Raw genomic sequence first — 25,973 nt, 5'->3', positions numbered from 1 at the left:
AGTTGGGTGTTCCAACAGGACAATGACCCCAAACACACATCAAAAGTGGTAATGGAATGGCTAAATCAGGCTAGAATTAAAGTTTTCGAATGGCCTTCCCAAAGTCCTGACTTAAACCCCATTGAGAACTTGTGGACAATGCTGAAAAAACAAGTCCATGTCAGAAAGCCATCAAATTTAACTGAACTGCACCAATTCTGTCAAGAGGAGTGGTCAAAGATTCAACCAGAAGCTTTCTAGAAGCTTGTGGATGGCTACCAAAAGCACCTAATTGAAGTGAAAATGGCCAAGGGACATGTTACCAAACATTAACGCTGCTGTATGTATATTTTTGACCCAGCAGATTTGATTACTTTTTTCTGTTCACCCATAATAAAGTCATAAAAAAACCAAACTTCATGAATGTTTTTTGTGACAAAGAAGTATCTGTTCCAATCACTCTATCAGAGAAAAATCAGAGTTGTAGAAATAACTGGAAACTCAAGAGAGCCATGACATTATGTTCTTCACAAGTGTATGTAAACTTTTGACCACAACTGTATATATTTCGCTATCCATTTTATAAATATTAGATTATTTAAGTTGTTTATAACAGCTCTATGAGATGTTATGTGCCATAAATTTTAAATGTGCACAAAGATATAAACCCACCGACACCAAGGGTATAATAGGGCCCTGCCCCCCTGCCCTCCACACACGGAGCCCTGATCTCAACATGATGCAGTCAATCTGGAATTAAGAGACACATAACATAAATATCAATAAGCAAAGAAAAAATGTGCTCTCTTTCTGCATCTCTGATGAGTATAGACTGTTATGTTATGTATGTTATGTTTTAAATGGCACATGATAGCCCGCGATCACGCGAGCGCTCACGAGGGAACGGAGTTGGCGGACCGCAGCCGTGCGCAGCCGGTATGATTTGCCTGTTTTTGACGTACTGCGTGGCACGCAGTCAACACTGAGCCGGACCGGAACCGGTACGATCATGCATCTGGTGTATTTGGGCCCTTACCTAAAGGACTGCATTTATTTCCATTTTATTTCAATTTTTTTTTTTTTTTAACAACGCTGATGTTCCAATTTGCTGATATGTTTTGAAAAATAAAAATCCTGTGGAAAATGGAAAAAAAAAAAAATAATAAACCCAGATATCCCAAAGTAGCACATTTTAGAGCTGTACTTGCAATACCCTGGTACCGTGATATTTTGGCTTAAGGTTATCATAGCGTCAGAATATCATACCGGCACATGCCTACTTATGATAAAATGTACATAAACACCCCAAAGTCCCTTGTAAGAATTATATTTAATATCGCCTTGCATTTTCTAACACTACTTCACATTTGTTATCTTGAACGCCTCTCGACTGGCGGTCATCATGCTTTGGCGGTGCTGCTCGCTTTCGCATAGGATATTCGATAGATTCTGCGTGGCAGAGTTGAAGTCGCTACAAACAAGCGGGCGTCTGACAGACTTTGCATGTGTAAGTTTGTTTTTGTTTATCTACCTCACGTCACGCGTAAAGAATCGTACAGAGTCCTTCATGAAAAAATATATAGGTTTTGGGAGATGTCGTGATTTTGTGCGTCCTGACACATCAGTGGCAGGCTTGCTGTTAGCTAGTTAGCCACTGAGGAGGACGTCATGCTATGTACAAACAACCAGTTTACAAACTTCAGAATCTTATACGTACCGTGTTCTTTTAGTGCCAACACCCAAACTTAATTTAATATGATTTCTTTTCATTAAATTCTGGCTGGTGTTTATTAATATTTCCGCAGAATTAATTTTGACGTGACGTTCACGTTACAGGAAAAGCTCGGAAATTCCCAAATGTAGCGTTTTTAAATAGCACGACAGGGAATAAACGAGATTTGACATGTTTTTTTCTGTTTTTCCGCAGGCAGTCATTATGCTTTATTGCCACTTATCGTTCAAATTAGTCTCCTAATCTTAGTAGTAAAAGAAGTACTGATTAGAGAGGCACACCTGCATTTGTGTCCGATTAAGTTTTGTTTGTGATTTGTGAACTGTATGTTGTTTTCCGTTTTATGGACTTTCATAAAGTTCATCATCATAAATAATTCACAGTTTCAGTTAAGTGTTGTTTGGGAAAGGTGAGGAGGACTACTGTATTGAATTTGAACCTATTTCGACAAAGTAAGAACCAGAAGCGTTTCAAATCAGCAGTAAAATTTAAAAAGTAGTTGGAAAATTCACCTTTAAACTACAGCAACCTAAAATAACCTTACGAGAAGTACAGTAACATAATATATGCTTTGCTACTGGCTTCTGGGAAATAACCGCGGTAGTAATCTCACAAGCTACTGGCAAACTTGATAAGATTAGTTTAAATTAGAGATCGACCGCAGATACTGATTATTATTTAGAGGGGCAGATAACAGATTTTTGGAGCCGATATTCATTTGCAGTAAAAGTGTAAAAATTGGCGTTAAAAAAAAAAAAAAAAAGGATTGGTAACACTGAACTTCATTGAAATGCCTAAAGCAGTGGTCTCAAACCGGTCCTCAAAGGGCCGCAGGGGGTACTGGATTTCATTCCAACCAAACGAGACAAATACCTTTTCACCAATCTGGTTTCTTACAAGTGTAATCAGTTGATTGCAATCAGGTGCTGCTTATGTTAGTAGAAACCTCATTGGTTGAACTGTTTGTGCTGGATCTGTTGGAACAAAAACCAGGACCCACTGCGGCCCTTTGTGGAGTCGGTTTGAGACCGCTGGCCTAAAGCATGTTTATTGAATCACAGTATAGCTCCCGAAGTGCCTGAATTTCCTAAACTCAGATGCATCTAAAAAGTTGAATAATAAAGATGTCCCGGTCACGTCATTTTCAAAGTATCGGAATTGGCAAACAAATATCGGACATGCCTTTTTTTAATATAAATATATTTTTTTATTAAATCGTTTTCTAATTGTATTTCACGTTACAGACAAAATGTCTTACACTCATCCAGAGTCTTTAGTTTTGGCTTAAAGAAGGACTGTCAAATTTATCGCGTTAACGGCGGTAATTAATTTTTTAAAAATTAATCACGTTAAAATATTTAATGCAATTCACTCATCCGCTGCGTGACCCACTCACGCATTGTTGTGTTCAATCTATAAAGGCGCCGTTTTACCTATATATAGTAGAGTGAATTTAGGCAGTCTTTGGAGCCTTTATTTAATTGGCTAAAGCCTTAAAATCCCCCTCTCGACAATTAAAAATATCGTGGGACGCAATGTGGGGAAGAAACGTAGTAGTTGATCTTTCTCTTAACACCATATGTTATTTCTCATCGCAGAGAAAATATATTAATTGGTGTCACTACGCACAGTCATGGTTGCACTTCCCATCATGCATTTGGGCAGAACAGTTAAATGGCTACAGTATCATTTATTGAAAGCTCAACAAATACACTAGATGGCAATATTTAGTCCCAATATACAAAGTCACATTTATCCTTTAAGAATTACAAGTCTTTCTATCCGTGGATCCCTCTCTCAGAAAATAATGTAAATGCCATCTTGAGGATTTATTGTCATAATAAACAAATACAGGACCTATGTACTGTATGTTGAATGTATATATTCGTCCGAGTTTTATTTATTTTTTTCTTAATGCATTGCCAAAATGTATATGATCGGTAAAAATTATCGGGAATGATTGGAATTGAATCGGGAGCAAAAAAAAAAAAAGCAATCGGATCGGGAAATATCGGGATCGGCAGATACTCAAACTAAAACGATCGGGATCGGATCGAGAGCAAAAAAACATGATCGGAACAACCCTAATAATAATGCATCAGGCTGCATCTGAGCAAAAATAAACCAGTTTTAAATTGTTTTTTTTCCATATTAAGCCGGTCGGATTTAAAAAAAATAAAAAAGAGACAGATACTGATATACGTCAAATTTCTAAAAATCAGCGCCGATAATCGGCCCATCTCTAGTTTAAATGATTAAAAGTGAGCACTTCTATCTGCAATCCATGCATTTTTGGCTGCGATTGGTAAGTTATTTTCACAGCATTGAAATATAAATGAAATCTTAACAGACTTTTTGTAGTGTTAAATTCTGGAAATTTTGCCAGGTTGTTTTATTCCCCTAATAAAAAGGTAAAATGACTTGATGGAGAGTGGAATCTAATGTACAGAGAGGAGCAGACGTATTCGCACCACTTGTGATTTTGCAAGTTCGCCCTCTTTGAAAATAGGTGGAGGTCTGAAATTTCAATCATAGATGCATTTCCACTCGTAGAGACATAATCTAAAAAAAAAAAAAAATCCAGAAATCACATAATATGATTATTTAAATAATTTAATTGTAATTTACTGGGCTACATAAGTATTTGTACCCCTGAGAATCAGCAATCATTATGACACTCAGAGTTGTCAGTCTACCTTAAAAAAAAGTCCAACTTTACCCTATAAATAATCACCCATACACCACCCGTTTGAGCGCGATATTGTCACCTGTGCTTTTGAAAGACACCAGAGAAAAAATTGTTGTGCTCACAAAGCTGGAAAAGGCTACGAGACAATTGGAAAGCAGCTTGGTGAAAATAAATCAACAGTTGCAGCAATTGTTAGAAAATGGAAAAGGCTAAACATGACTGATAATCTACCTCGGACTGGGGCTCCTTGTAAAATATCTCCTCGTGGGGCATAACTCATGATGCGAAAAGTGAGGGCTCAGCCTAGAACTACACGGCAGGAGCTGGTCAGTGACCTGCAAAGAGCTGGATGCACAGTTTCCAAGGCTACTGTCAGTAGAACACTACGTTGCAATTGTTTAAAATTATGCATTGCTTAGAAGGTTTCCCTGTTGAAGCAAGTACATGTGAAGGCCTGTCTGAAAGTTTGCCAGGGAACATCTGACTGATGGGGTCATGGGAGAAAGTCATGTGGTCAGATGAGACCAAAGTAGAACATTTGGGTGCCCACTTTACTCGTCTTATGTGGAAGAAAAAGAAAGATAAGTACAATCCCAAGAACACCATCCCCACTGTGAAGTATGGGGGTGGAAACCTGATGCTTTGGAACTGGGACAAGACAACAGTACTGTATAAAGCAGAGGATGAATAGTGAAATGTATAATCAGATTTTGAGCCACAACCTCCTTCCCTCAGGCAGAAAGTCGTGGCTGGTTCTTCCAACATGACAATGATCTGTAGCACACAGCCAAGGTGACCAAATAGTGGCTGTATAAAAAGCATATCAAGGTTCTGGAGTGGCCTAGCCAGTCTCCAGACCTCAATCCAATAGAAAATCTTTGAATGGAGTTGAAACTTCATGTTTCTCAACGACAGCCCCTAAACCTGAAAGATTTAGAAAAGATTTGTGTGGAGGAATGGGCCAAAATTCCTGTTTCCAGATGTGAAAACCTGGTGAAGAACTACAGAAAGCGTCTGACCTCTCTAATTTCAAACAAAGGCTTCTTCACTTAATATTACCACTAATTTTCTCGGGTAAATGCTTATGAACCCCAGTAAATTACAAATAAATTAGTGAAAAATCATACAATGTGAGTTCCGGATTTTTTCTTTTTTAGATACCCCGTAATTTTCGGAGTATAAGCCGCTACTTTTTCCCTAGTTTTTAATCCTGCGGTTTATAGTCCAGTGTGTCTTATTTGTTGATTTATTTGGGCTAATAGGTAACACTTTATTTGACAGCGGCATCATAAGACTGCCAAAAGACCGTCATAAATATGACATGATATTATGATGGACATTAATGAATGCTTATGACATGACATGTCATCCGGCAAGTTATGTCACTAACTCCATTTATTTCCACATCAGATCTTTTACATCTGTTCAAAAGGGAGGTCATTTGCCGGATGACACAAAATGACAATCAAAAGCATTCATTAATGCTCCTGGCAGTGTCATGTCATAATTATGATGGTCTTATGACAGTCTGATGGCGCCACTGTCAAATAAAGTGTTACCAAATTCCATAACTAGCAATTAATGAAACAACAGTAACTGAAGAAATAATTAACACAGAACATGAATTTTGATTTGCTATTTACATCTGTAGTGGTGCAATGCATGCTAGGAGGGATGTTGGATGACACCAGTGTTGAAAGCAGGTGGCAGCAGAGGTTGACTGTCTCCACCCAAGAGAACAGTGATGGCTAAATGAAGCTTTGAACCAATTGGCTGCAAAGGTGGTTCATTTGGTCTCATGACAGTCTTTTGATGCTGCTGTCAAATGAAGTGTTACCGTTTGATATCATTTGGTGTAAATATCCCGTAATACAGCGAGGACAGCTTCTGCTTATAGACCCTACTCACCAACGTGACAGAATGACGTGTCGCTGTACCTGGCCGCCATATTGTCCGTCAGTGTTTATCCGTATTCTCAATGGTTTCAATTTGTCGTGCAATTTATAGTGCAATTCATGGAAGCCCCGGTGCTTTCAGACGCTGTAAACTCATTGGACGCGTTGCATAAAAGGCGGTATGTGGAAAAGCTTCAGTCTATCCATTCGCCAGATCCATATTTGATGCCTAAATCGCTATTTTTCGATCCGTTGTCTTCGCCCTCTCTGCCTGACATCTGCTACCCTGATATCTACAACTATCTTGTCCACACAAAATCAGCCTATTCTCAAGAAAGTTTGAAAAACTTTAAGAGCAGCACTCTAAGCAACATTACCCCGTGTGACCCTTCCAATTTTCAGTTGACTGCGATGGCGGACGCTTCAAGGATAGGTGGATATTGGACTATTTCTTCAATAAAACACGCAACAACTGTGTCTGCCTCATTTGCAAAGAGACAGTCGCTTTTTTCAAAGAGTTCAATGTGACGCAATATTACCAAACAAGACACGCTGACATATACGACAACAATACAGGGAAGATACGCAGCGAGAAATTATAGCAACTTGAAGCTAGTTTAATTTCACAGCAGCAGTATTTCGCAAGAGCCCGAGTGTCGAAAGAGAACGCCACAAAGACGAGATTGTTGAAATTATGAATTTAAAAAATTATAAAGCAAATGTGACACACAGAAGGGCTTGTTAAAATTTGTTTAAATATATTGTTCTATGTAAATCAGCCAAGGTAGCTCCCCGCATTTTTACCACACCAAATCTGGCCCCCTTTGCAAAAGGTTTGGACACACCTGTTTAACTGATGATCCGTAGACGAGGCCAGCTTCTTTCACCTGGTACCAGCTAAATATTATTAAAAAAAAATGATGGTGGAAGAAATAAGCATCTTGAATTTGAAAGTGTATGTTGTCGGCGATTAGCCTCGCAATTAGAGATGTCCCGATCGATCGGGTCCGATCACGTCATTTTCAAAATATCGGAATCGGCAAAAAAATATCGGCCATGCCTTTTTTTAATATATATATTTTTTAATTAAATCTTTTTCTAATTGTATTTAACGTTACAAACATAATTTGTTACACTCATCCTGAGTCTTTAGTTTAGGGTTAGCATAGGTTTTTCACAAATATCCCGAAAACGGCGGGATTTACTTGATTGATAAATGAGTCACGTTAAAGTATTTAAAGCTAGTAACTAGACATGTGCCGGTTACCGGTTTCACGGTTTACCGTGGTGTGAAAACGTTGCGGTTTCAAAACCACTAAACTTTTCCGTCATACCTTAGTACGGTATTCGCTATTTTTCATGTGCCAAAATGCAGCCGAAGTGGCTTGGTGCGGCAGCGCTCACCCCTTCCCGTTTGTTGCCGTGAGTGTCAGTGACGCTATTCTGCTAAATAGCCAGCAAACCCAAATACAAATCCTCCAAACACAAGGCGTACTTTTCTTCAATTTATTGAGCGCTCAAATCGTGGTGAAATATACAAATGAATACATTTAAAACGTTGTACAATTGTATTTTTCCACGTGTGATTAGGTTCAACAGGATAGCAGTTGCACCATTAAAAAGTTCGCCAAAAACAAAACACACATTTTCATTTCAAATTCAATATACAAACTAACTAAAACTTACAAAGACAAATGTTAGCCTAGGCTAAGCTGGGAGAGCAGCTTCGTTGTGGTTTTATGTCTCACAGCCGCTGAGAGAGAGAGACAAGCTTGAATGAAGGGGGGAAAGAAAAAGAATCGCGTCAAAGATCGCTAATTGAGAAAAGAGGTCCCACTCCTCACTTTTTTTTTTTTTTTTAAATTAGATGAAACCTTTCCTCAACAATATTTACATTTTAACATTTATAAAACTAACTTATACATTTTTAACTAACTTATTAACTTATGAATTCTTTGTTCTTTTTAACACAAAGGCATGGCATCATGTAGACTAGAGTTGAAAAAGGTGGCTGAAAATGGCAAAACTTCACTTGAGCTTCCCCCTTCAAAAAAAGTCATACAGTATATATTTTTAATTTTATTTAGAAGTCTTTTACTTTTTATAGCAATTATTTTGTTCTTACTCTAATATTGAGCAACTTGAGCTGTGGCTGTGGGTATAGTCTAGGTTCTATTTATTTTAATTTTATATAAAATATTTGTTATTTTGTGTTAATTTATTTATTTTCACATTATATTCATGTTCCAATTTACAAATATGTTTTGAAAAAAAATCCTGTTCAATGGAATTTTATTTTTTTTTTTTAAACCCATACATCTCAAAATTTTGGAGCCATAATTGCAATACCGTGATACCGCGGTATTTTTGATCACGGTTATCGTACCGTGAAAATCTCATACCGGCACATGCCTACTAGTAACATTTGCGCTGTACGACCCTTTCACTCGTTGTCGCACTCAATCTTTTGTAACGCCATTTTCCATACGAAGAGAGTTAAAATTCAGTATTAATTGAGTAGAGTGAACTTTGGCAGACTTTCAAACCGGCTCTCATTTGATTAAATCCTTGCAATCTCTCTCCCTATAATGCGGAAGTGTCATGAGAATCAATGTGGAGAAGCAAGGTGGCAATAAATCATTGTTTTTAGACCATAACTTATTTCCCAAAGCACAGATGGTATATCCATTGTTAGCATGACTCACTAGCCACGTTTACATGCTGACTTTTATTCGTACCGATTCAAATCATTCCGAATGGAAATTTCAGATCAGCTGTTTACATGTCACTTCATCTATTCCGATCCAGCGTTTACGTGACTGCCTTTATTCCGAAAGGACGTTTGACAACTGCCGTCTGACATGCGCAGATTAATCAAAACAAAGCGTCACGTTGCAAAACATGGAGATTGATCGTCAGAGTGGTGCTGTTTTAACTTTAACCCACTTGTTGTGTTTGTGGGGTCGTATCCGCTTCTGCTGTTTTGCTCTTTTGCCTTGTAGTAGCCGGTTTTCCACCGGTTTCTAATCTGGTCAACGCTCCGGTCTATTCCGGCTTCGTGTAACCGCTCGTGAACTTTTTTAAATAGTTCACTGTTCCTCGTTTTACGCCCGTCTAAGCGAGCAATTATATTCAATTCTTTTAAAGTTTGAATTAAATACAATCTTTCTGCCGGACTCCAATTAGGTGCGCTGTGCTTGGAAGCCATGTTGCAAGTGACGTTACTTACGTCACAAAGTGACATCACCACGTCAGTACGGAGCATGTGCAGAAAGAACGCAACCAGACACCATTCCGCTTCCCTGTTTACATTATATAATTTTACTTCTAATCGGTTTGGGAAAAGGAATATTCCACCCCTGTGAATCGGAATGAAATTCCATTGGGTTTGGGCCTGTTCATTCCGAATGAGGTGTTTATATGGAACACATTTATTCGGTTTGAACAAATATTCCGATTGTAATTGGAATATTTGGCTCCATGTAAACGTGGCAACAGTCATGGTTTTACTTCCCATCATGGTTCCACTTTCCCATCATGCCTTGGGGCATGCTGCAGTATCTGAACTGAAAGCTCAACAAATACACTAGATGGCAGTATTTAGAAAGAATGTTAATAATGTAAATGCCATCTTGAGGATTTATTGTCATAATAAACAAATACAGTACTTATGTACTGTATGTTGAATGTATATATTCGTCCGAGTTTTATTCATTTTTTTCTTAATGCATTGCCAAAATGTATATGATCGGGAAAAATTATCGGGAATGATCGGAATTGAATCGGGAGCCAAAAAAAGCAATCGGATCGGGAAATATCGAGATCGGCAGATACTCAAACTAAAACGATCGGGATCGGATCGGGAGCAAAAAAACATGATCGGAACAACCCTACTCGCAATGATCTTAATTGTGGTTGTCAGCCCAAAACCCTCTAAATATATATTAAATGCATCTTACCAGATATAAAATGACTACTACATAATCTGTAGTGATCGTTTGGTGCCCAGTTTTCTCGTCGAATTGCAGCAGTCCATCTTGCTCTCCTCTCCGGGTCTCTCGGAATACGGTAGAACTTCAAGTCTCTCCGTCTATCTTCTCTGTTATTGCAACCAACCGCCACACACACCTTCACCATTTTGATTATAAATGTTAACGAGCAGAAAAACACGCCATAATAGGAGGAATTTACGTAGCGGTAATGCTTAAACCCGATGAGCTGTCGGACAATATGGCGCGGAGGCGTGGTTGTGACGTCATGTGAGTAGGGTCTATAGTCCAGTGTGGCTTATCTATGGACAAATGGCATTATCGTGTCAAATTTGGTGGGTAGCGGCTTATCGTCAGTTGCACCTTATAGTGTGAAAATTATGGTATGTGTCTATAAGTGGAAATGCATCTATGATTGAAATTTCAGACCTCTACCCATTTTCTAAGTGGGTGAACTTGCAAAATCACAAGGGGTGCAAATACGTCTGCTCCTCACTGTATATATCTTGGTTGTACTGTGCACTTATCTTTGATGATCGAAGACAAATCTTTTTAATCTTTTCCCATTTTTCATAAGCGCCTTGTTCCTTTGATTTCATCTTCACTACATTTGATCTTTTATTGGCATTAGGTTTAATGTTAAACAAATATAACGTACCTGAGTAAGGCTTTCCATATTTGTGAAATGCTATTTTTGTTGTTTTATACTTGTTACCTACACGCCCATTCAGTGAAAATCCTAAACTCACAAGCTTAAAACCTTCAAAATGCATAATGGATGTACTCAATTCCATTAGGCTAGTATGCCATGACATTTTTCTCAACATGTAGTAGATGGGAGTATGTTTCGACTAAATATTTTTCTTATCTGTGTTTACCAAATCTGTTGGTTGAGCTCCTGTTTTAAAGCCCTCTGCTGATTGGTTGTTTCAGTAGGTGGTTAAGAGTTTAAAAGGTGCACTGCTATTTTAACAAGAATGTGTAGTACATCCGTTGTCAGACACAGGAGTAGGATGTAGTTAATCATTTGTAACTCGTTTAAATGGTTGCACGTAAGACGAAAGGTGATACTAAGTGTAAGACACGTTTCTAAATATGAAAATAGCCATTTAATTTTCAACGAGGTGCTCTTTTTTTACTCTATTGCAATGTAGAGCGTGTTAGGCATTTGGTAAATTTGTTAAATGTGTTTCCTTTGTTGTTTTTGGCTTATTTCACAAAAAATAGTAACTGAAAACATTGCTTCCGTGTGAGGCAACAGCCACTTTGCGTCTAGTCATTTTCCATTCTGCCTCTTTTTGATCGGTCAAATATAAACTAAGCATTGTTCGCCTTTAAATTTGATTGGTGGAACAAAGTGACAGCCGAGACACAAATCTCTCAAACAAACCTAAGCAAATAGTTGACCACGCTATGATAGAAAGCAGGTAGATTCATACTGTAGCTTATGTTGACTAAATCTTGTCATTGTAACATATCCACAGAACATCAATGCCATGTTGCTGCTTCGGCGCTGTTCAGGTCTGACTTCGTTTGGTCCCCTCGTGCCTCTAAGGTACTCTTCCTTTTGCTCACATGTTTCATGCGTCTTTGTTAGTGTTCTAATGAGATGGTCTAAATTTTCGTAGACCCCGTGCATCCGTTGCTGCTGGGTGGTGCGCGGTTCGTCTCTTGGGTGGCAACAGCAAAGACCAGAGATGGGAGAACGCTGGACACGGTCTGAGCTGGAGACGAGCTTTGGCGGGTCTCCTGGCTGGGACAGGAGCTGTATTGGCTTACGGCCTCAACCATCATAAGGTCAGCATTTTTCCTTAACTTGCGTTAAAGATTTGCTGGCAAGTTATTCAGGGAAACGATGAACATTTTATTTGAAAATGTCTGCATCGGAGAATTCAACAGTGAAAATAGATAATCTGTGGAAACGATACATTTGTAAAGAGAATCAAAGCTACACTGGGGTGGGGGGGGTTACTATGATATTAAAATTTGGAAACAATAAGGTTATATCTTTTAAAGAAATAAAGTTGCATAGCTTCAAAATTAATGTTACAGTGATCCCTCGCTTAGTCGCGCTTTAAACTTCACGCCCTCGGTCCTTTGCGGATTTTCTTTTTCAATTAAAAAATAAATAAATAAATAAATGCAGTGTTTCATAGAGCTGTCCTGATCCGACTGGTAGTCTCTCACTCTCGCTTCTGCCGCTTTTCTTGGTCAGGCAGTGCACTGGAGTTGCTTATCAAAGTTCACGATGATTGACTGACGTTAAGGTTTGATCTTGCCAAAGACGCTTGTAAGACGAAACTTCAAAGCGAGGCATACGTCAATCATCATTTAACTTGTTAAACAGTTGCTGTGGCAACTCATTGTAAGTGAGCAACTTGAGCAGATTGGAGTGGACCCACTCATTGAAGCATTTAACAAAAATGAGCATTTTTCTACTTTATTCTTGTTTGAAAATAATTCGGTGGGACACTAACATGTTTAAAACTTATCATAATCATTAGATTTGAAGTACAAAGTTTTTTTTTAATTATACTATGGGGAAAAAAGTGAAGAACATGTCTGTTTTCTGAAATTTCCAGGTTCGTGGTGAATCAGTAACAGGCACACTTTTGCAAAATAGACAATGTTTATTGATTAGAAAATGCAGAATAAATGAGATTTATTGATTACAATCCCACAAGAGCAAGCAAACAAGTATCAACAAATGTCAACGATGACGCTAGATTTGAGTTTGTCAACCCCAGAATCCCCGCGGTACCTTTACAGCAAAACGAAATGTCCCTTAGCAACGAAAATCGCTTACCGTGACAAATGAGCGGGGAGCCAACACACTCCGGTAAGGCGGCGAAGGAACAAAGCCAGGCGATCTGTAAGTGACCCGCTGGCAGACTTCACGGTGAGCGATTTTCATTGCTAAGGGACATTTCGTTTTGCTGTAACGGTAACGCGAGATTCTGAGGTTGACAAACTCAAATCTAGCGTCATCGTTGACATTTGTTGATACTTGTTTGCTTGCTCTTGTGGGATTGTAATCAATAAATCTCATTTATTCTGCATTTTCTAATCAATAAACATTGTCTATTTTGCAAAAGTGTGGCTGTTACTGATTCACCACAAACCTGGAAATTACGGAAAACAATGTCTTATATGTATCTCTTTCCAATGCTAAATCTGAATAAATGCATTAAACACACAAAAAAAACTTTTTTTTATGGGTCACTACTTAGCGGTTTTTCACTTATTGCGGCAGGTTCCTGTCCCTTATTAACTCATTTGCTCCAAAAAACGTATAAATACGTTCTATTTTTATTTGTTTCAGTGTCCCAAAGACGTATTTATGCATCTTTTACGTTTTTTTTTTTTTTTTTTCCAAAAGAGACATCTCTGGGTTCTGATTCAATTTAGCTCCAAAGCACAAAGCTGAAAATCCATTTTAAAGCAATAAAACTGGCCACTGGAGGGCAGTAGCGCATTTGGTAAAACTCACAACCCAATTCAACGGCAACGAACGGCCAAGCTGCACGGCTGGGGCACCGGCGGAAGACGACCGAATGGATGCCAGGCGACAGACGACCGAGCAGAACAACCGGTAGGATGCCCGGGATTCCAGGCGCTGGACGACCGAGCAGAACAACCGGGGCCACTAGTGCAGTGGACGATGCCTTTGAGTCCGTGCTGCTCGCGAGCAGAGAGTGCAGAGACTCATAAAAAATTCATCTTTATGAGACAGGCGACGATGAGGGAAAAGTTTAACCGACTGTCGCAGCTGGAAGAGCGTCATCTTTCAGTTAGTTATGTGTAAATAAATTGTTACTTTGCTATCAAAAGCTCTATTTGTCTAGTTGTTTATCTTATTTTGTAAAAGTAAAACATTATTCAGATGTTTGGGATGTAACTAAAGCAAAAAATAGCTGTGTTAAAGTCAAAGTTATGTTTGAAGTGTATGCTTTCACAAAAAGCTCAATGTCTCCGTTTTTTCATCAGAAATTGGAAAATTGCTCAAAATAAGCTATTTTCTAATGCTGATTTCTAAAGAATGGAAAAAGATATGAACTAACCTTTTTTCTGCTGAAAGACGAGAGTCTAATCTTTCTTTTGGTGGGTTCCATGTTTATATGGCAGTAGAACAGAATTTTCTGTGGGCCTTGCAAAATCAGTCAAAATCCAGTAAAACGGCCTGTAGCGAGAAGCGCCTTGCTCCGGTGAAAATGGCTGGGAGTGAAAGAGTTAACCGCGAAAAACGAGGGATCACTGTTTATACTTTTTAGAACCTCTAAATTCCTTGTATATTTTTTACAGTAATTTTAACAGTTTTGTGATACTAGGTTTTATTTTTTTTTCAATATTAAAGTCATACACTTATGAGAAAAAAGTAGAGATAAGTTTTTAAAAGCATTTTTAAGATTGAAGTCATACTTTTACAAGATTAAAGAGATACGTTTTCAAAATACCAGTCCATGCATTTCCATTGTATGTTTTCAAGTGAAAAACAGTAATATAGTTTCAGAATAAAGTTTATTTTTAAATTCAAGGTGTAACTTTAGGAGACTTAATTTTTTTTATTTCAAGGTAAAATGTGTATATGTTCTACATTTTTTCAAAATTAAAAACATAATTTTATGAGAATAAGGTCTATTTTTGAAGAAAAGGTGTTTTTAAGAATAGTTGTAATTTCACATGAACATAGACATATTACTTATCTTTCCAGTTGTACTGGAACTACATATAGGGACATGAAAAAGAAAAAAAGCTGTTTATTTTCTAAATGACATTCACATTTTTGAGAACAATAGTATTTGATACTTCTTGCGTGATTATGATTTTATCACTATGGCTCCATTACTCCTTTTCCTGACTCCAATTAAATCTAGTTAGCTGTGTTCATTGCTGCTGGTCCTATGCCGCGCCAGTGTTTTTGCAGACGGTGCAGCAGCAACTCGACTCAGCACATTTGTCAGTTTTGACTCCCACATCCACTGTGACTCGGCATTCACCTCATGAACTCAGCCTCCCTGTCTGATCTCTTGAAGGTCAGCGGAAATTAGACAAATCTGAGTTTGGATAGTGTGAATGACTCCCAAACTAAAAAGAAATGATTCACACAGTAGTCATCATGTATTTGAAAGTGAACTTGCACAAACTGCTGTACTTTCTGATTGATAAATATGATACACTGTCATAATATCTGCCATGCAGGCGGAGCGGGCAGACGCTGTTAGCATACCAGTCACTGCACAGAACTCCCAATTTCCCGTCTTCAGTCAAGAAGAGGTCACCAAGCACCGCACACTGCAAGATGGTATCTGGGTCACTTTCAACGGCGGCGTCTACGACATCACCGAGTTTGTCGCGATGCACCCCGGCGGAGATAAAATCCTGCTGGCGGCAGGTGGGGCCCTCGAACCCTTTTGGGCCCTCTATGCCGTGCACAACCAGGAGCATGTGCTAGAAATCCTCTCGGAATACAAGGTGGGATTTACAATATGGTGACAAGTTTAACCATTTCAAGGACAGTGGTGATGACGGTGGACAGCTATTCAAAAGTTAGATCGTTAACCCTTTATTTAGCAGGTGATTATTAAAAAAAGACTTGAATATTAGTAATTATCATATATACAGTGCCTTGCAAAAGTATTCGGCCCCCTTGAACCTTTCGCCACATTTCAGGCTTCAAGCATAAAGATATAAAATTTTAATTTTTTGTCAAGAATCAACAACAACTGGGACACAATCGTGAAGTGGAACAAAATTTATTGGATAATTTAAACTTTTTTAACAAATAAAAAACTGAAAAGTGGGGCGTGCAATATTATTCGGCCCCCTTGCGTTAATACTTTGTAGCGCCACCTTTTGCTCCAATTACAGCTGCAAGTCGCTTGGGGTATGTTTCTATCAGTTTTGCACATCGAGAGACTGACATTCTTGCCCATTCTTCCTTGCAACACAGCTCGAGCTCAGTGAGGTTGGATGGAGAGTGTTTGTGAATAGCAGTCTTCAGCTCTTTCCACAGATTCTCGATTGGATTCAGGTCTGGACTTTGACTTGGCCATTCTAACACCTGGATACCTTTATTTTTTAACCGTTCCATTGTAGATTTGGCTTTATGTTTTGGATCATTGTCCTGTTGGAAGATAAATCTCCGTCCCAGTCTCAGGTCTTGTGCAGATACCAACAGGTTTTCTTCCAGAATGTTCCTGTATTTGGCTGCATCCATCTTCCCGTCAATTTTAACCATCTTCCCTGTCCCTGCTGAAGAAAAGCAGGCCCAAACCATGATGCTGCCACCACCATGTTTGACAGTGGGGATGGTGTGTTCAGGGTGATGAGCTGTGTTGCTTTTACGCCAAACATATCGTTTTGCATTGTGGCCAAAAAGTTCAATTTTGGTTTCATCTGACCAGAGCACCTTCTTCCACATGTTTGGTGTGTCTCCCAGGTGGCTTGTGGCAAACTTTAAACAAGACTTTTTATGGATATCTTTGAGAAATGGCTTTCTTCTTGCCACTCTTCCATAAAGGCCAGATTTGTGCAGTGTACGACTGATTGTTGTCCTATGGACAGACTCTCCCACCTCAGCTGTAGATCTCTGCAGTTCATCCAGAGTGATCATGGGCCTCTTGGCTGCATCTCTGATCAGTTTTCTCCTTGTTTGAGAAGAAAGTTTGGAAGGACGGCCGGGTCTTGGTAGATTTGCAGTGGTCTGATGCTCCTTCCATTTCAATATGATGGCTTGCACAGTGCTCCTTGAGATGTTTAAAGCTTGGGAAATCTTTTTGTATCCAAATCCGGCTTTAAACTTCTCCACAACAGTATCTCGGACCTGCCTGGTGTGTTCCTTGGTTTTCATAATGCTCTCTGCACTTTAAACAGAACCCTGAGACTATCACAGAGCAGGTGCATTTATACGGAGACTTGATTGCACACAGGTGGATTCTATTTATCATCATCGGTCATTTAGGACAAAATTGGATCATTCAGAGATCCTCACTGAACCTCTGGAGTGAGTTTGCTGCACTGAAAGTAAAGGGGCCGAATAATATTGCACGCCCCACTTTTCAGTTTTTTATTTGTTAAAAAAGTTTAAATTATCCAATAAATGTTGTTCCACTTCACGATTGTGTCCCACTTGTTGTTGATTCTTGACAAAAAAATTAAATTTCATATCTTTATGTTTGAAGCCTGAAATGTGGCGAAAGGTTGCAAGATTCAAGGGGGCCGAATACTTTTGCAAGGCACTGTATACATATTTTGTTTTAATTATTAAGCATCATAAGTAATATTCAAGTAATCTTGAAAATTAATACAATTTTAAGTAAAACTAAATAATTCCAATTGAAATGAATAAAAACAGAAACACACACTGGTTATCGCTAGACATGTGTCGATTACTGGTTTCAAGTTATACCATGGTATGAAAACGTCACGATTTCAAAACCGCAAAAAATTTCCGTCATACCGTCCCTAAGGTATTAGCTTTTTTTATGTCCCAAAAATAAATGGAGAAATCCCTCGCTTGCAGCTGCAAGGCTCGACCCTCCCCCACCGGTTGTTGCTCAGTGAATGTGAGTTAGCTGTGCTACACAATGGCTGGAGGAGGTGAAGCTCCTGAACTTTTTCCCCCATCAAAGAATATGAAATTGCTGGTATGGGAATACTTCGCCTACAGAACAGTTACAGATAACCCTGACTTAGAAGAGGAGGGCCAACCGACATGTAAAACATGTTTGCGGAGGGTGGCTGCCGAGGAAGCAATACCTCTAATATGATTTCGCATTTATAGACAAGTTTCCTGAACGAAACATGGGCTGCGCCATTTTGGAAAATTGCTGCTCCGAATTTCCGGTTTAGAAAGAACAACATCAAATGCGGTTGAAGTAAGCAGTGTGTTGACAAAGTTAAAACTGCATAATCAAACCAGAGGAACCCACGAAATTTCGAAAAATGGATTCAGCACGACGTAGATGAGACTCCGAGACTTTTTGTGCTGTGCGCAGAGGTTGCGCTAGACTTTTTCGTTGGCTGTCATTTTGACTGACAGGGTCATAAAAATCCGGTCATAATCTATTTTTACCCGTCACTTAAATTTTTAAAATGATCATAATGACATAGCTTTGTTTAGCATAATTCCCTTTCCGTACTTGTGTGTCCATTTGGCCGAGCGCGTTACTGGCTACGACACAGTCACGTGACAGAGACACTTAAGAGCCGCGCGCGTTCCGGCTTGATAGAGAGTTCACAGAGAGCAGCAGAGCTACAGCGGCTGGACACAGCAATTCGAGCTAACAAGACTCTTAACATTGCATACCGCTTCAACATATTCAATAGTATTTAGTTTTCATTCATTTTAAATTAATATTCTGTCCGAATAAGCTTAACAGAGAATCCACACCGTGCCATCACACATCAAGCAGATGAATATGTAACTTTTTCTCCGCAGTGACAAAAACAGCTGACTGTGGCCCCAGTAGGTAGGCTACATATGGAACAATGAAATTAACAGTTCACCTGCTGTGGCCTGAACGCTGTCTTACACCTTCCTCCTGGTGCGCATGGACTTGAATTGCGTGCCCGCTTGTGCAGTCCCTCTTTTTTCACCTCTTTTATCAACACCATTGTCGTTTTGGGGCTTTTTGAAGAAACTTCGGACACTCAATTGCCATGACATTTTTCCGAGTAAGGCCAACGACGTCATGCATCAAGAGACAATAGCTAATTAATATGCTCACTCGCCACCCTGTGGTCTGGGGTGTGAATTGCAACCTGTCAAAATGACAGATAAAAAATCGGTCAACGACGGAAAATATTCGGTTAACGCGACCCCTGGCTGTGTGTGAACTCCGGGAAGCGCCTACCGTATTTTTCGGACTACAAGTCGCACCTGAGTATAAGTCGCACCAGCCATAAAATGCCCAACAAAGAGAAAAAAAACATATATAAGTCGCACCGGAGTAGAAGTCGCATTTTTGGGCGAAATTTACTTCATAAAATCCATCACATAGAACAGATATGTCATCTTGAAATGCAATTTAATATAAAAATACAATAGAAAACAACATGCTGAATAAGTGTACAGTGTACAGTAAATGAACAACAAAATGCGAGTATCCTCTCCTCACCAGGACTCTACGGCTCGGTCCTGGCTATACAGCGAGCTAAACTCCCAAATGACAATGCTGGACGTCCGTATAATTTGCTGAATCAATTTCGTCCTCGATACCAAACAGGTTCGCATCAACGTAAATAAATGATAATTAGGTGCTATTACATTAATGACACAAACGGTTAGCATGCGTTCGCTAGCATTAGCACATCGTTCAAACAACCACGCAACTGGCTCTAAGTGTCCGATCGCGGGTGGAAAACACACTATAACAACAGAAAAGATGATACACACAGGCGTTGCGTCTGTAGAGATATTTTACAAGCATAAACAATGAACGTAGGTTCGCAGCAGTGTTTCTCTCTCGCTAACTCGCCAACTCACTCAGAGCTGCGTAGCTGTCCGTCTTCTTCTGGCGTGTGAGCGTTCCTCTTCACGTAAACAGGTGCGAGTGCGCCCCCACGTGGGCGTGAAAGCGCCACAAACTAAAAGCATTTATTTCAATATACAAGTCAATTATACAATTGAACACACATTGCCAAAGGCAGAACACGAACGTGACCATAGCTTTTAAGTTATTCAGATAACTATAGCATAAAGAACATGCTAACAAGTTTACCAAATGATCAGTGTCACTCCAAAACACAAAAATAACATGTGAAATTATATCATAATGTGTTAATAATTTCACACTTAAGTCGCACCTGAGTATAAGTTGCACCCCCTGCCAAACTATGGGGAAAAAAACTGCGACTTATAGTCCGAAAAATACAGTATATATATGGTTTGATGTTGTGACATATTCACTGTTGCCACTAGAGGGTAGTGTATCCATCCAAATCAATAAAACTAAATGCTACATTTTCAAAACAAACCTTTCCCACCACCACGTCACTAATTAAACGTATCCTTGAAGCAGCAAAATTTGATACAAAGCTTTTTCCCTATCGGATTATTCGAGTTAATCGATTAATTGTTGTAGCACTAGAATCTAATAATTTTGAAGAAAGACCTTAGGTATCAACAGCTTTTATTTTGCCTAAGGTTGGCGAATTGCGAGCAGAAGACCAGAAGAAGCAGCAAAGTGCGACGTCATCGGATCCGTACTCGTCGGACCCCGTGCGACACCCTGCCCTGCGCGTCAACAGCCTTAAGCCCTTTAACGCTGAGCCGCCACCCGAAATTCTCTCAGACAGTTACGTCACGCCATCCGCTATCTTCTTCAAGAGGAACCACCTGCCCGTCCCTCAGGTGGATCCAGCGTCCTATGAACTGCAGGTGGACGGCCTACCCGGAGGGGGTCTCAAGCTCTCCTTGGAGGACTTGAAAAGCCGCTTCCCCAAGCACACGGTCACGGCCACGTTGCAGTGCGCGGGCAACCGACGCTCCGAGATGAACACAGTCAAGCAGGTGAAAGGACTGAACTGGGGCATCTCTGCCATTAGTAACGGCGTGTGGGCCGGCGCCCGTCTTCGGGACGTGCTGCTGGCGGCCGGCTACGGTCCAGACGCGGCGCGGTGGGCGCGCCACGTTCAGTTCGAGGGACTGGACAAAGACGTGACGGGGACAACTTATGGCGCATCCATCCCTATACACAAAGCAGTTAGCGAGGAAGGCGACGTGCTACTGGCTTACGAAATGAACGGCGAGCCTCTTCCGGCCGACCACGGCTTTCCGGTTCGGGTGGTGGTGCCCGGAACGGTTGGCGCTCGGAATGTCAAGTGGCTGTCCAAGATTACGGTGAGCGCAGAGGAGAGCGGTAGCCACTGGCAGCAGAACGACTACAAAGGTTTCTCGCCGACCACCGACTGGGATACCGTCGACTTTAAGTCCGCGCCGGCCATTCAAGAACTTCCCGTCCAGTCGGCCATCACCGTGCCCGCGCAAGGCGCCTCGGTCCCCCGCGCTGACGAAGAAGTGACGGTTAAGGGCTACGCTTGGAGTGGCGGAGGACGAGAAGTGGTGCGCGTCGATGTATCTCTGGACGGAGGGAAGACGTGGCAGGTGGCCCGGCTGAGGAGCGGCGACAGCGGGGAAACCCTAGAACCTCCCCCACCGCCGGGGAGAGCCTGGGCCTGGAAGCTTTGGGAACTGACGGCCCCGCTTCCCCCAGATGCTCGCCAGCTGGAGATAGTCTGTAAGGCGGTGGACAATAGCTACAACATGCAGCCCGACACGGTTGCTCCTATCTGGAACCTTAGAGGTGTGCTGAGTAACGCCTGGCACAGGGTGAAGGTCACCATCAGTGACGATGAACAATAAACCTCATCGGACCACTGATGACAACCCGGCTGGATGTTCCGTCTGCATTTTAACTTTGCCGAATGGGTGCAATTGTGCAGATAGGTTCATGTGGAATTTTGAAGTTGTACAAGAATTGGAGTGACTGAGCCAAAATTAGAAATGGAAAGCCCTTTGAGCTTTTATTTGAATGTCTTGTGCAACATTAGGTCCGTTTACTAGTAGTCAGCATGGCTCAGCTGGTAGAGTGTCTTACTTTGGAAAGAGTACTAGCACATGCACCTAAAGCTGGATCTCAAGGACAATGTAGTAGTAAATTATCAAATGTTTTTTTCCGTACCTCACACACACTTGGAAGGGAAGTGTTACATTTTTGTTTATAGCAAAGAATATCTTTCATTAAACGTGGCTTTGCAAGGCAAAGGCCCAGATAGTAAAATTCCTTTTTTTTTTTTTTTTTTGAAAGGCGTTTCTTCGGCGCGGTGCACAGCCCAAACCGTTTGACCGACCGTCACCGTTCAACTATCAAAATGACCGAAACCTTCACGCGACGCAGGAAATTTTTGGGAAGAATTTGCCAAAAACTTATACGGTCCCCCCAAAATTTGCAAAAAACTGTCCCATTCATTTCTAATGAGATGCCTTAGACAGCCATATACACTCACCGGCCACTTTATTAGGTACACCATGCTGGTAACGGGTTGGACCCCCTTTTGCCTTCAGAACCTCAATTTTTTGTGGCATAGATTCAACAAGGTGCTGGAAGCATTCCCCAGAGGGTTTGGTCCAGATTGACATGATGGCATCACACAGTTGGTGCAGATTTGTCGGCTGGACATCCATGATGCGAATCTCCCGTTCCACCACATCCCAAAGATGCTCTATTGGATTGAGATCTGGTGACTGTGGAGGCCATTTGAGTACAGTGTTGAGAACATTGTCATGTTCAAGAAACCAGTCTGAGATGTTTTCAGCTTTATGACATGGCGCATTATCCTGCTGAAAATAGCCATCAGAAGTTGGGTACATTGTGGTCATAAAGGGATGGACATGGTCAGCAACAATACTCAGGTAGGCTGTGGCGTTCCAACGATGCTCAATTGGTACCAAAGAGCCCAAAGAGTGCCAAGAAAATATTCGCCACACCATTACACCACCACCACCAGCCTGAACCGTTGATACAAGGCAGGATGGATCCATGCTTTTATGTTGTTGAAGCCAAATTCTGACCCTACCATCCGAATGTCGCAGCAGAAATCAAGACTCATCAGACCAGGCAACGTTTTTCCAATCTTCGATTGTCCAATTTCGATAATCTTGTACAAATTGTAGCCTCAGTTTCCTGTTCTTAGCTGAAAGGAGTGGCACCCGGCGTGGTCTTCTGCTGCTGTAGCCCATCTGCCTCAAAGTTCGACGTACTGTGCGTTCAGAGATGCTCTTCTGCCTACCTTGGTTGTAACGGGTGGTTATTTGAGTCACTGTTGCCTTTCTATCAGCTCGAACCAGTATGGCCATTCTCCTGACCTCTGGCATCAACAAAGCATTTCCGCCCACAGAACTGCCGATCACTGGATATTTTTTCTTTTTCGGACCTTTCTCTGTAAACCCTAGAGATGGTTGTGCGTGAAAATCCCAGTAGATCAGCAGTTTCTGAAATACTCAGACCAGCCCTTCTGGCACCAACAACCATGCCACGTTCAAAGTCACTCAAATCACCTTTCTTCCCCGTACTGATGCTCGGTTTGAACTGCAGGAGATTGTCTTAAACCATGTCTACATGCATAAATGCACTGAGTTGCCGCGATTGGCTGATTAGAAATTAAGTGTTAACGAGCAGTTGGACAGGTGTACCTAATAAAGTGGCCGGTGAGTGTATGTCCAAATTTCCCATTCATTTCAATGGAAGGGAAAAATAGGTCCTTGTGGTTTTTGACCATTTACCAAGAAAGCCCATTGACATATAACTGGCGCCCAAGTCAGTCGATGCCAATGACAGGCACTCACGTACATTCCATTGACGGCCATGTACGACCAAATTTCCCATGTTCAATGGCAGAAAAACGTATGGTTGTGATTTTTGACCAAAAACATACCATTACAGCCTAATGACATTCAATGGGCCCCCATGTAAGTCCATGTCATTGACAGCCATGCAACAGGACGTGTCCCGGAAATGTCCCCGAATAATCAGGAAATGATATCAATAGGGCGTTTCCCCGAAATGTCCCCAAATCAAAAGTGACCTGATATCAACATAACGTGTCCCCCAAATATCCCCAAATCAACAAGTGACCTGATATGAACAGAAAATGTCCCGCGAATGTCCCCAAATCAACAGGAAGTGACTTGATAGCTCTGTATCCATCACAGCAAAGCCCCATCTTAATTTCTCTAGAAACTGCAGTTTCTAGTTTCAAATGTTCTCGTTGAAGTTCTGATAAGTACTTGAAATTTAAAAATGGTAACTAATGAAGTGAAATGTTAGATATTTTAATACATGTCTAAACTGCTAGGCATGGCTTATCTGTCGTTTTGACTCTATGGATAGAGAGCACAGCAATTATAAAAATGAAGATGATTTGCTGTGTCAGAAAAACATAGGAAATATTAAACCTTTGTTCCTTTTTGAAGTTTCAATAAAGAATTTTGTATTCCCTTAATGTTGTCATATTGTATTAATAAGCAGTGAAAGATGCTGAGAACACAATAGTGGGGTTAATATGGGAAATGTTCATTGTCTTTGAAGATGATGAATCAACAGATTTTAATGTTATACTTGAGTCATTGTGATGATTTCAACTGGTCAAAAACAAACCTGCTTTGTCAGTACTTTTATTAAAGTGGGTGTTTTTCACCATTTACTGTACATGATAGATACAGTGAGGAGCAGAAGTATTTGCACCCCTTGCAATTTTGCAAGTTCACCCACTTAGAAAATAGATAGTGGTCTGAAATTTCAATCATAGATGCATTTCCACTCAGAGACATAATCATCAAAAAATCTAGAAATCACATTGGATGATTTTTTAAAAAAATAATTGTAATTTACTGGGGTTCATAAGTATTTGTACCCCTGAGAATCAGCAATAATTATGACATTCAAAGAGTTGTCAGTCTACCTTAAAAAATTGGAAAGTCAACTGGAAAAAGTCAATTGGAAAGCAGCTTAATGAGAATAAATCAACTGTTGCAGCAATTGTTAGAAAATGGAAACGCCTAAACATGACTGATAATCTACCTCAGACTGGGGCTCCATGTAAAATCTCACCTCTTGGGGCATCACTCATGATGAGAAACGTGAGGGCTCAGTCTAGAACTACACGGCAGGAGCTGGTCAATAACCTGATAAGAGCTGGATGCACAATTTCGAAGGCTACTGTCAGTAAAACACTATGGTGCAATGGTTTAAAATCATGCATTGCTCAGAAGGTTCCTCTATTGACGACGCCAGTACATGCGAAGGCCTGTCTGAAGTTTGCCAGGCGCCATCTGAATGATGCAGAGGGGTCATGGAAGAACCTCGTGGTCAGATGACTTTTTGGTGCAAACTTTACTCGTCTTGTGTGGAGGAAAAAAAGGATGAGTAGAATGCCAAGAACACCATCCCCACTGTGAAGTATGGGGTGGAAACCTCATGCTTTGGGGCTGCTTTTCGGCAAAGTGGACAGGGGGACGAGGATGAATGGTGAAATAAATATTCAGATTTTGAGCCACAACCTCCTACTCTCAGTCAGCGACTTGAAGATTAGTCGTGGCTTGATCTTCCAACATGACAAGCTGACCAAGGAGTGGCTGCATAAAAGGTTTATCAAGGTTCCCTCAGTCAGAGAGTCGTGGCTGGATCTTCCAACATGACAATGATCAGAAGCACACAGCCAAGCTGACACAGGAGGGGCTGCGTAAAAAACAGATCAAGGTTCTGGAGTGGTTCAGCCAGTCTCCGGGCCTCAATCCAATAGAAAATCTTTCGATGGAGCTCAAACTTCGTGTTTCCTAGCGACAGCCCCGAAACCTGACAGATCTAGAGAATATTTGTGTGGAGAAATGGGCCAAAATCCCTGTTTCCATATGTGAAAACCTGGTGAAGAACTACAGAAAGCGCCTGACCTCTGTAGTTGCAAACAAAGGGTTCTGCACTAAATATTAGCACTGATTTTCTCAGGGGTACAAATACTAATGAAGCCCAGTAAATTACAAATAAATTATTGAAAAATCATACAATGTGAGTTCCAGTTTTTTTTTTTTTTTTTTTGTTTTAGATTATGAGTCTATTAGTGGAAATGCATCAATGATTGAAATTTCTGACCTCTTCCTATTTTCTAAGTGGGTGAACTTGCTAAATCAC

General features: G+C 40.6%; 1 protein-coding gene across 2 annotated transcripts; it reads left to right on the top strand.

Annotated features, from left to right (window-relative positions):
* The first annotated feature begins 1,367 nt into the window (after positions 1-1,367).
* On the top strand, positions 1,368-25,855 carry suox (sulfite oxidase). 2 transcript variants are annotated; one of them, XR_009064362.1, is made up of 6 exons: positions 1,368-1,486; positions 11,769-11,839; positions 11,913-12,081; positions 15,484-15,756; positions 20,432-23,916; positions 23,967-25,855. XR_009064362.1 is itself a non-coding variant. In XM_057845440.1 (5 exons), the coding sequence occupies exons 1-5, from the start codon at positions 1,382-1,384 to the stop codon at positions 21,647-21,649; spliced, it is 1,836 nt and encodes a 611-aa protein (XP_057701423.1). In that variant the 5' UTR covers positions 1,368-1,381; the 3' UTR covers positions 21,650-25,855. The 2 variants fall into 2 exon arrangements, 1 of the variants encoding a protein (XP_057701423.1); XM_057845440.1 differs by having other exon boundaries at positions 20,432-25,855.
* The last annotated feature ends 118 nt before the right edge of the window (positions 25,856-25,973 follow it).

Source organism: Corythoichthys intestinalis, chromosome 9, assembly GCF_030265065.1.
Source record: "Corythoichthys intestinalis isolate RoL2023-P3 chromosome 9, ASM3026506v1, whole genome shotgun sequence".
Taxonomy (NCBI): domain Eukaryota; kingdom Metazoa; phylum Chordata; class Actinopteri; order Syngnathiformes; family Syngnathidae; genus Corythoichthys; species Corythoichthys intestinalis.
Note: the sequence above shows the minus strand (reverse complement) of the source record. Positions and strands in the feature narration are given on the sequence as shown.

What these genes read in the sequence shown, in the direction of transcription:
- suox (XM_057845440.1), top strand. Translation starts at nt 1,382, where the DNA reads ATGCTTTGGCGGTGCTGCTCGCTTTCGCATAGGATATTCGATAGATTC. An exon ending in GGTCCCCTCGTGCCTCTAAG is followed by an intron (nt 11,840 to 11,912) that starts GTACTCTTCCTT and finishes AAATTTTCGTAG; the next exon opens with ACCCCGTGCATCCGTTGCTG. An exon ending in AAATCCTCTCGGAATACAAG is followed by an intron (nt 15,757 to 20,431) that starts GTGGGATTTACA and finishes ATTTTGCCTAAG; the next exon opens with GTTGGCGAATTGCGAGCAGA.